Below are 12,500 nucleotides of genomic sequence, written 5' to 3' on the forward strand. Positions count from 1 at the left end.
AATATAAAATTCTTTAATAAAATGATGAAGTTGAATGATTTCATATTGATTTTAGTCGAGCCTCTGCAAAAAAAAAAAAACAGTATCAAGTAACGTCTCTATTTATAGCATAACGCTTACCTTTGGCACAATTTGTGGTAGTTTTTTTTTATCACTGCTACTGCTGCAATGATGACTGCTACTTCTATTACTACTATTACTACTACCACTGGTGCTACTTTTACTACTACGACTATTATTACAGCTACAACTACCACTTCTATGCAACTATTATTACTTTTACTATTACTATTACTACTTACCACACGTGATGTGTATGTGTGTGAGAGTGTGTGCGTATGTATACGTACGTGAGCCTTTTTATGCGTATATGCATTCTGCATGCACTTTATTACCGTAAGAATTGTATATAACTGGTAATTATTTTACTGAGCTCGAAGGCAGGAAATACAATATCAGGCAAAATGAAGGAGTAACGCTAACATGAATCAAAGCATCTTGAAGGGGTAAGGCGTGTAGCCTGTAGCTCTTTATAACCCTTTCTATTATTATAATAAGTAAGACAAACGTCATATCTGTAACCGCGGTGTTTCTGTTATCATATATGTTCCTATAATTGTAAACAAGTAGGTTACAGTAGTTGCCAAGACATCCTCTTAATTGGTTTACCATATTTGAAATGAATAGAAAACATGGCCAGTATTTTATCGATTTTTTTAAAATATATATTTATTTGAAAGTCTGATACTGTTTTGTGGTTATTCTCAGTGTATTCGGCGAAGTTCTTTGTTATTTAGACATGAACATTCAGGTGAAGCATATTCTTGAGAAAAAAAAGAAAAAGAATAAAGAACGTTATAAGCTAAGTACTAGAGCATCCTGCGCGCGCAAGAGAATGAAACGAAAAACAACGCCACCTACACGTAGCTGATGAATGGAATCAAGTGATTTACTTGTAGTTCACCTTCAACAAAGAACATAGTAACTGTATATCAACTGGATGTCTTGAACGTAAACAAGGACAAGAGCAACAACAACAGCAAAAAACAAAACAAAAAATAAAAAACGCAATATTCAGACAACTTTTGTTGCATATTTTAAAGAAAAGAAATTATTAATCTATATATCAGGCATGGACAAACTTTTTTCAAGAAGCGGGTCGCATGAGACAGGGTTCACCATGTGAGCCGCACTACTAGAAAAATTCAAGGTACTTATCGACCCTGAAAAGATAAAAGGCATAGTCGGTCACGGCGGAATTTGAACCCACCGTAAAGATGGACGAAATGCCACTAAGCACTTTGTCCTAACGATTCTGCCAACTCGACGTCTTATAATAATAATAATAATAATAATAATGGTTTCAAATTTTGGCAGAGGGCCAGCAATTTTGAGAGAGGGGGATTAAGTCGATCATATCGACCCTAGTGCTCAATTGGTACTTATTTTATCGAACTCGAAAGGACGAAATGAAAAACTGATCTCAGCGAAATATTAACCCAGAACATAAAGACGGGCGAAATGCTGCTAAGCATTTCGACCAGTGACCTGTCGATTCAGCCAGTCCGACAACTTAACAATAGTAATAATTCCAAACTGCTAAATTACGGAGACGGAAGCAAATCAGCATCGGTTGTCAAGCGATGGTGGTGGACAAACACAAATTCACACTCATGTACACACTCTCTCACACATACGCACATGTGCACTCTCTCTCTCTCTCTGACAAACACACATATATACGATCGGCTTCCGCTCAGTTTCCCATTTCTTTATTACCTACAAGGGGCTAAACATAGAAGGGACAAACAAGGACAGACATAGGTATTAAGTCGATTACATCGACCCCAGTGCGTAACTGGTACTTAATTTATCGACCCCGAAAGGATGAAAGGTAAAGTCGACCTCGGCGGAATTTGAACTCACAACGTAACGGCAGACGAAATACCGCTAAGCATTTCGCCCGACGTGCTAACGTTTCTGCTAGCTCGCCGCCTTTCCGTCTTTCAAATGCACTCACCTGGTTATTGGTCGGACCAAAGTTATAGTATGAGATACTTGCCCAAGGCACTGCGCAGTGGGACTGAACACAGAACCACGCTGTTGCAAAGTAAGCTTCTTAATCATACAGCCATATTTGCGCCATATCATTATTCAATTTACCTTTACACATGGGAAATACCAATTTACCTTTACACATGGGAATTACCAATTTATATTATCTTTTGTGTTAACAAATCTGGGTCAACTCTGACGTGTTTTGTAAGAGTTGATAATACTTGGTTGTCAATACAAAATATTTTCACTTTTACTGTGTGGCATTTTGGGCGGGTGCCTTCTACTATAGCGCCGAGTCGTCCAACGCCTTTGTGAATGAATTTGGTGAACGAAACTGTGTGGTAGCCGTCGTCTGTGTGTGTGTGTGTATGTGTGTGTGTGCCTTTCTCTCTGTTTGTCCTCCTCAGACCGCTTGGCAACAAGTGTTAGTTTGTTTACATTTCGTAAAGAGAGACCGATGGGATTAGAACCAGACTTAAAAAATAAGAGCTGTGGGAAATTTGCTCGACTTAGACCCTTCAAGGTGGTGACGCAGCATCGACGAAATCTAATTATTGAAACATGTAGAAAAAAAAATAAAGGATGAATGAACTAAATAACAAAATGAATCCAATAATGAATCCAATAATGAGAAAATTTCAGTCTCAAAGAGATTTCGCAAGCATTTCGGAATAGTTATTTCCACACGAGAGACTGTCTCTCTTATCACCTAACAGCGCCCCGCTCCGATTTCTGTAACTGAGGAGGAGACAACCACTCTGAAATGCTTGTATCTCACAGTCTGGATAGGTGGCACTGCGAACTGTTTTAAATGTATGTACACAATTTGTCTACAGCGAGAAATTTTCTCCATGGCAAAACACAGTAAATGGCTTGTTTACGAGTTCGAACTTGCCACTGGCATATTCGAACTGATAACAACGTTGCATCCCAAAATGTCTGTTGCGTGTATATATATATAATATATTATTTCAAAAAGAGAAAAACAAACTTAGAATGCTTACATATATGCCACTTTATTTAATCAATATAAATTTTTGGGACCGAGGTCACACATCACATCCTTTTATATAATATATTCATTTAATGAACACCATCACTGGAGATTGTCTATAAAATTTCGCTTATCAGAAGAGTCTCGAGTTCAGAGAAACATTTATAATTTCATATAATATATTTATCTATTTAGTTATTTTGTAATCCAATATATATATATATATATATGTGTGTGTGTGTGTGCTACATATGTAGGAAATTCTATCTGTGGGTGTGTTTATTTGCGGAGTCTTTAGCTAACTCCTCCTACATCGTTTTATCGATTTTGATGAAACTTGATATGTGAGTAGAACTCTTGTCTGGAAACATCATGGCATACTCAGATTGTTGAAATCGATAAAAGGGCCCCTGGAAGGGATCCTTATATATTACTAATATATTTTATTTTAACAGCCAAGGGAAATAACCGATTCATTTTCCTATATTATTTGGTATAAAACGAGTATGCTTATTTCTTAGTATTTGAACTGTTTTTAACACACACACACACGCACACACATTTAACAGTTTCATTCGGATTCCGTGCTACTTCATGCTAAGAAGGCCCTTTCTCATCAGGCTAATAATCCGAATCTGTTCTGAATAATACATGTAATTCCCAATAAATGCGTTGAGTGACCTTTGGTTCGTTTGCCCACTCATTCATATGTGTGTGTCTATCTATCTATCTATCTATCTATCTATCTATCTATCTATCTATCTATCTATCTATGATATGTCTAAGGCATGTTTTGGTCTCCAAATCAATAAATACTTTAAGAAAGAAATTTTGATGTTAGGATTAGCTATATAGGACTTGTCTATGGATGTTATATATTATAAATACATAATTTTAATATCTTAAATAATTGATATCATGTGAATTATAATTTTGGAGTAATCTTATAGGAAATACGAGAAACCTTCTTCAAAACCAATGACAAATAATACTGAGATTAAGAATTATGAAAGCTAGCGCCCTCTTATTTACATCATGGAGGAAATTAAATACTGACTGTTATAGACATAACCGCAGAGTAAAAAAAAAAGAATTATAAAAGATAATGTTTAATACTCACTTGTCCTGTTGTGTGATAATGTGCCACCAAAAGATAAGGCATCGTAAATAGTGTAGAGTACATGATTCCAGCTGAGGGAGACATCAGAATGACCGTTATCGGGTGTCTGGACAACGCTATAACAACCATGCCCACACTATAAGCTAGTTGTCCACAAACATACACGGTACGAGCTTCTGCAATAATAATAATAATAATAATAATAATAATAATAATAATTCCTTAGCAGTTCCAGTTGTTACTTATAGCTACAATGTGTTGAACTGGAATATGAGTGAAGTAAAGAATATAGATAGAAAAATACGCAAGCTGCTGAGTTGTAATAGGATGCACCACCCAAAGGCAGACGTAGATCGCCTTTACCTTCCCAGAGCCCAAGGAGGTCGAGGCCTGATCTAATTTGAACTAGCTTACAAAACAACCACAATTGGACTGCCCAAATATATCGAAATATCGAATGACTGGATGCTAAAGCTCGTGGAAAATCACGAGAGACGAAAGAAGCTTCATTCTATCATCAAGGAAAGCAAAAAATTTGCTATTGATCTCGTGCAGGATACCCAAACTGAACAACCCGAGGGAAGTACGGCAACTATTGTTGCAAAGAAGGTGAAAATGATGGCAATGAAAAAAAGCGCACGAGCAATTGGCTGATAGGTGGGAGGAGAAACCTCTGCACGGCAAATATGTGACCCGCAGCAAACAAGCTGATGTTGACCAGAAGCAAACCCATCAGTGGCTGCGGAGCTCAGGGCTAAAAGCAGAGAGCGAAGGTTTCATCTTGGCTGCTCAAGATCAAAGCCTATTAACCCGGAACTACTAGGCCAATCTGATGAAAAATGGAGCAGACCCAAAATGCCGATTCTGCAACGACATGATTGAAACAGTGGACCACCTAATCTCTGGATGTAAAGTCTTAGCACCAGTGGAGTATAAATTAAGACATGACAGAGTTGGCCAATATCTCCACTGGCTAATAAGTCGGCATTACAATATCAAAACTGCCGACAAGTGGTATAATCACCACCCTGAGGCTGTAACTGAAGGAGAAAATGTAACGATTCTGTGGGACTTTCCAGTACATACAGACCGAACCATCAAGGCCAATAAACCAGATATTGTTGTGAAAGACCAAAACAATAAAGTTTGCTTATTGATCGACATGAGCATCCCCTGTGATCATAATATTTCAGCGAAAGAGTTTGACAAGCTCAGAAAATATAAAGACCTACTCATTGAAATTGAGAAAATGTGGCATCTCAAGGCGGTTACAATACCAGTGATCGTAGGAGCACTAGGAATGATCAAGAAGGGAACCGAAAATTATATGAGAATGATCCCTGGCTTACCATCCCTGCAAGAAGTGCAAAAGATTGTCTTAACTGGTACATCACACGTATTGAGAAGAGCATTGTCGATGTGAGAACTGTTGCTGCTCATGTATTTTAATTTAACTTTAAAAAAAAAAAAAAAAAATGAACGAACTACTGAGTTCGGTTTAATGGCCTACCAATATACACTATGAGTTTCTGTGCCCTAGGTTTCGGGAAGACACTCGGCAAGAAATGGAAGAAAATTTGAAAGAAGAAAAAAAAAAAAAAAAAAAAAAAAATAATAATAATAATAATATACATTGGACAATATGTCGACATTATAAAATCAAAACCGCTGACAAATGGTATAAACATCATCCTGAAGCTGTGACTGAGGGAGAAAATGTGTCGATTCTATGGGACTTCCCCGTGCAGACCGACAGGACTATAAAAGCTAATAAACCGGATATTATTATAAAAGATCAGACAAAAAGGATGTGTTTATTAATTGACATGAGTATTCCCTGTGATCACAATATAGCGGCGAAAGAATTTGACAAGATTAGTAAATATAAAGACCTGCTAATAGAAATTGAAAAAATGTGGCATCTCAAGGCGACTACAGTACCAGTGATTGTAAGATCTCTAGGAATGATAAAAAAAGGTACTGAAACCTATTTGAAAATGATTCTAGGCTTACCATCCCTACATGAAGTGCAAAAAATCGTATTAACTGGAACGGCTCATGTACTGAGAAGAGCACTATCGCTGTGAAAATAACATCCATCCATGAATTTATTTATTTATTAATTTTTAAATACATATTTTATCTGTGAATTTGCGCGTGTAATCTGGGAATACATACAATTCCCTTCTCTGCTCTAGGTGTATGGAAAACACTCGGCGAGAAATGGAAGAAGAATTGAAGAAAGAAGGAAAAAACAATGATAATAATAATAATAATAATAATAATAATAATAATAATATGCTGCAGCAGCTAATACTACAAATACTACTATTATGATAGCACAGGAATCTGAAGCCCAACTACCACTCTTACCACTACCCTCACCCCTGCTACTGTTGCTGTTGCTGTAACCACTGCTGCTACTACACATGAAAACAATAATATCAGTGAAATCAGTGATGATGATGATGATGATGATGATGATGATGATGATGATGATGATGATAATAATAATAATAATAATGAAAGGAAACGAGTGGAGCCTCCTATGGATTGATTAATGATACATCTGGTGATGGTGTCACAATAAAAACACTGGTAATTGCATAACATAATAATCGCTACCTCATATGAGTGACAATGAAAAAACAAAATATTGTGAATAGGCGCAGGAGTGGCTGTGTGGTAAGTAGCTTGCTAACCAACCACATGGTTCCGGGTTCAGTCCCACTGCGTGGCACCTTGGGCAAGTGTCTTCTGCTATAGCCCCGGGCCGAACAAATCGCTGTGAGTGGATTTGGTAGACGGAAACTGAAAGATGCCTGTCGTATATATGTATATATATGTGTATGCGTGTGTGTTTGTGTGTCTGTGTTTGTCCCCCTAGCATTGCTTGACAACCGATGCTGCTGTGTTTACGTCCCCGTCACTTAGCGGTTCGGCAAAAAGAGACCGATAGAATAAGTACTGGGCTTACAAAGAATAAGTCCCAGGGTCGATTTGCTCGACTAAAGGCGGTGCTCCAGCATGGCCGCAGTCAAATGACTGAAACAAGTGAAAGAATGAAAGAACGGTGGTAATGAAACTGAAGCCAATGATGGTATTGGAAGAGTATTTGCCAACAATTAAATTCATTTCCAGGGGTGTCAAATATGCAACGGTGTGGTTGCTATTTGACACCCCTGAAGAGGCTTGCAAATTTGCTAGCAAACCCCTGGAGGGTAAGGAAATCTTATTCCTGCCCACGTACAAAAAAAAAAGAAATTGATGAAAGCTTGGATTTGCGGGCTGCCACCCGACATAGAACCCGAGTGATAGAGGAGACTATCCGCCGGGGTCTGGTGACAGCGAAACTAAGCTCCTTAATGTAAAAGTTCTTCCTGCGGCTGCTTGGGTTGGGTCAAAAGCAATTTTGACCCTGTGGACCCAATCAGCCAATCTGGTTCTTCCAGATTTTTTGAAAATGGCCGGGTGCAGGTACCCGGTGATGCTTGAGGGTCGCCCCCCTAAGTGTCATCGGTGCTTGGAGTCCGGCCACATAAAGAAGAACTGTCCCCGGGAACAAAATAGGATCCCGGAACAGTTAAGTAAAACCCCTCTAGAAGAGGGAATGATAACGGCCGAGAAAGCAGAGGACTCCTCAAACAGAGGCCGAAAGAGGAAGGTGAGCAACAATGGGTGCTCACCAAAGGATAATAGGGATGAGGAGAGGAAGGCGAATCTTCCGGCCACGGAGGAGACGCACCCTCCCTCAGTTGAAAAGGGAAAAAAAAGAAAAAGAGGAAGAAAAACGGACATTGCCGGCTGTCAGTGACATAGCACCGGAATGTCCCGGAACTACGTCGGTTGGGGTTGTGCCACCGACAAGAGAAGGAATACCGTTGGCGGGAACTGTGCCGCTAACGAAAGAACTGAACGTATTGGTCCTCTTCTATAGAGGAGGTGAAATTGAAAAGGTGATGGAAGAGCACCACAAGGGAGCACCTTTAGCCTTCACACAGGACCCCGAATGGCCTCCGCAGGTAGCTGTGGAGGCCGTGGCGTTCGACGTGACGCTTGGGCTAAAGGAGCTCAATGAAGATTATAACTTGGTCCCGGGTGACGCAAACTCGGAACTTGATTACGTTCTGAGGGAGGCGTGGTTGATGGTGGAGGGCGCGGGCACAAGCTATTTCGAGGACGATATGTAATTATTGAACTGTTATTATTAGTAATGGACTGCCAAGTCCAAAAATTGAAAAATTGTAAGAGGTTTAATACCTCGTTTTGTAATAATGGACTGCTAAGTCCAAAAATTGGAAAAATTGTAAGAGGTTTAATACCTAGTTTTGTGTTTATCTTTAAAAAGAACAATGTTTTAGAGAAGCGAAAGTCGGCGGGCGCTTTTTGTCTTCTCCCATCCTTATCATCTTTCTTTCATTATCATTCACTTCATTAATGTCCTCGTCCAGCCCGCAAAGCTAACTTAATCTGTGTACTGCCTTTATGGCAAATGTTTTGAAATAAAGTAGCTTGCTAACCAACCACATGGTTCTGGGTTCAGTCCCAATGCGTGGCATCTTGGGCAAGTGTCTTCTGCTATAGCCCCGGGCCGACCAATGCCTTGTGAGTGGATTTGGTAGACGGAAACTGAAAGAAGCCTGTCGTATATATGTGTTTGTGTGTCTGTGTTTGTCCCCCTAGCATTGCTTGACAACCGATGCTGGTGTGTTTACGTCCCCGTTACTTAGCGGTTCGGCAAAAGGGACCGATAGAGTAAGTACTGGGCTTACAAAGAATAAGTCCCGTGGTCGATTTGCTCGACTAAAGGCGGTGCTCCAGCATGGCCGCAGTCAAATGACTGAAACAAGTAAAAGAGTAAAAGAGTAAAGAGTAAAAGAGAGTCATATAGGTCTAAGAGATAAGAACAACATGGGGAAAATAGCAATGTTAGGCATCATACACATACTTTGTAGGGTAACTTTAACACAGAAAAAATAAAGCGAAAACAAAACATAGCACATAGCCCTTTACAAAGAGATGCCCTTCTGAATTCTCAATCTGTAACTTCCAATTATTTGTTCTATTTAAATCAATCAATACGTGCAGTGTAATGAGTAAGTAGGCTAAAGTTGAATACATGATACCACTCAGTAAGTTGAAAATAAAGTGGAATATAGTGGAATATATAAAATAAAGTACGTAATAGGGGAATAAATGTAAATACAAATAGGTAGAGTATATCAAATAAATATTGAAGACACACAGCATCAATATTTATTTAAGATTGATAGACTGATTTTATATACCAAAGAGAAAATGGAGAAAATGAATTTGATCGCCATAATTTATGAACATAAAACCATTAGTTGAATTTATGGGAGAAATAAAACACCAGAAAAAACGTTCAAATACGAAAAATAAACAAACCACCTCAGGCCTGTGTCGAATAAGTTAGAGCTTCTATCTAACGATTTAGAAAGAGAAATTCTATAAAGTGGAACGAATTCAACAGCTTCAAATAGTTGTGTTACTCACAAAAAAGACTATATAAACAAATACACGTAGCTTATTAAGTATGTGGACAATAAATGCAAATTGATAAATTTGCAAAATAGGAATACGCACACACACACACACGTGTGTGTGCGTGTGTGTAATTTCTTATTTCTTTATTGCCCACAAAGGGCTAAACATAGAGGGGACAAACAAGGGCAGACAAAGGGATTAAGTCGATTATATCGACCCCAGTGCGTAATTGGTACTTAATTTATCGACCCCGAAAGGATGAAAGTCAAAGTCAACCTCGGCGGAATTTGAACTCAAAACGTAACGGCAGACGAAATACCTAATTCTTTACTACCCACAAGGGACTAAACACAGTGGAGGACAAACAAGGACAGACAAACGGATTTAGTCGATTACATCGACTCCAGTGCTAAGTGGTACTTAATTTATCGACTCCGAAAGGATGAAAGGCAAAGTCGACCTCGGCGGAATTTGAACTCAGAACATAACGGCAGAAGAAATTCCGTTAAGTCTTTAGCCCGGCGTGCTAACGTTTCTGCCAGTACGCGCGTGTGTAATTTCTGTGTGGGGAGGGACAAAAGAAATGAAGATAAAAAAGTGAAAACTTTTCTGGCATGATATGCTCCGTTTATTTCAGCTCACGGTTTGTGTGTGCTTATACATGTATGTGTGTGTGTGGGGGGGGGGAATATGAATGGATGTGTTTAAGTGTGTATGTGAATGCGTGTGCGTATGTGAATGCGTATGAGCTTGTGTGTGCTGGTGAACTGGCGTGTGTGCGTGATTGAAAAATAGATTCTCTTATTCTCTTTGTCACGTACATACCAAAGTGTGGAAGCACTCCGTCGGTTACGACGATGAGGGTTCCGGTTGATCCGAATCAACGGAACAGCCTGCTCGTGAAATTAACGTGTAAGTGGCTGAGCACTCCACAGACACGTGTACCCTTAACGTAGTTCTCGGGGATATTCAGCGTGACACAGAGAGTGACAAGGGCGGCCCTTTGAAATACAGGTACAACAGAAACAGGAAGTAAGAGTGGAGGAAGTTGCGGTGAAAGAGTACAGCAGGGATCACCACCATCCCCTGCCGGAGCCTCGTGGAGCTTTTAGGTGTTTCCGCTCAATAAACACTCACAACGCCCGGTCTGGGAATCGAAACCGCGATCCTATAACCGCGAGTCCGCTGCCCTAACCACTGGGCCATTGCGCCTCCACATACCAAAGACTGCTAAAGTGAAGTGAAAAATTTTGAAAATTTTATTGTTATGTCTGAATCACTATATATATATATATGCACACATACACATACACACTGACACACACACACACACACACACACACACACACACACATATACATATGTACAGAACACACTTATACACACACACACATGGGTGCGTATGTGTGTGTGCGTTAGTGTGCATGTATTAGTATTTGTGCGTATTTGATATTTTCTTTCCTCCCACCGTTGTTCACTTTTGTCCTCTTCCTACTTCAAATACACTTAGCATTATATATATATATATATATATATATATATATATATATATATATATATATATATATATATATATATATATATAAGGAAGCTTTATGAAAATAAACAAAAGACGAAGGCAGGTGGAATACAAACAAACAATTGTATTAGTATGGCGCTCAGGAATATAAAAAAAAAAAACAAGTCTTTTACGTTTCGAGCCTACGCTCTTCAACAGAAAGATAGACATCGTATTGCTTTTCTCATTTATGCTCGCACACAATATTATTTCGAAAAGAGACTTTATAGGAGATGTAGTTTTTTTGCCTCTAGAATAGACTGTTCAGTTGGGCTTCGACGACGTCTAGAATATCTTCGAGAATGTGCTCTTGGCTACCGCTATAGGAAAGAAGGGTCGGCGTATCACCACCCTCATTACTTAAATTGTAGGTGTCTGATTACGTTCTGAACACCTGATGCCAAACTTTAGTTTTCACCTTATTTTAAGTTAAGTTAAGTTAGTTAAATTAATTTTTTGGCTCAAAAAGCAAAAAGCAAGGCCATGTAGGGGGACATGGAGTTAAGTACAGGGTGGTGTTCATGCAAAGAGTTCAGGCCATTTGTGGTCAAGGGAGACTTTGAACCGAGCGGTCGTCGGCATCTTCACTATCTCGTCCGGCAGCTTATTCCACGGATCCGCAACCCGGACGGAGAAAGCCCATTTAGAGATGGATCACCGTTAAAAAGAGCTTTGAGAAGATAAATCTGACAAACGGCATCTGAATACAGAGCAGATGGCGCTGTACACTGAAGAGACCAAGCATCTGAAAATGAGAGTGAAACTAACCGAAGAGAGAACAGCCACCAGTTACTAATATCCAACACTGCTGAAAGCTTTGGATTGATTCAAACGGATCAGAGAAAGAATGAAAGCAAAAATCGACACTTGTACTCATAGAGTGGAAGGATGTAACTAAAATATAGCATGGAATTTCCTATGACGCTTCCCTGATTCTTCCGTTTACTGATTAATAATGGAAGCACTCCGCCGGTTACGACGATGAGGGTTCCGGTTGATCCGAATCAACGGAACAGCCTGCTCGTGAAATTAACGTGTAAGTGGCTGAGCACTCCACAGACACGTGTACCCTTAACGTAGTTCTCGGGGATATTCAGCGTGACACAGAGAGTGACAAGGCCGGCCCTTTGAAATACAGGTACAACAGAAACAGGAAGTAAGAGTCAGAGAAAGTTGTGGTGAAAGAGTACAGCAGGGATCACCACCATCCCCTGCCGGAGCCTCGTGGAGCTTTTAGGTGTTTTCGCTCAATAAACACTCAC

At 39.5% G+C, this 12,500-nt stretch overlaps 1 protein-coding gene across 3 annotated transcripts in view; it reads right to left on the bottom strand.

Annotated features, from left to right (window-relative positions):
* Positions 1 to 12,500, bottom strand: part of LOC115210765 (solute carrier family 45 member 4-like) — a 137,826-nt gene that overhangs the window by 34,003 nt on the left and 91,323 nt on the right. For all 3 annotated transcript variants that reach the window (XM_036501867.1, XM_036501866.1, XM_029779483.2), the window contains exon 3: positions 4,173 to 4,348. In XM_036501867.1, coding sequence (XP_036357760.1) covers positions 4,173 to 4,348 — 176 coding nt within the window. The remainder of the gene's footprint in view (positions 1 to 4,172; positions 4,349 to 12,500) is intronic.

This window comes from Octopus sinensis, linkage group LG4 (genome assembly GCF_006345805.1).
Source record: "Octopus sinensis linkage group LG4, ASM634580v1, whole genome shotgun sequence".
NCBI classification, from domain to species: Eukaryota; Metazoa; Mollusca; class Cephalopoda; order Octopoda; family Octopodidae; genus Octopus; species Octopus sinensis.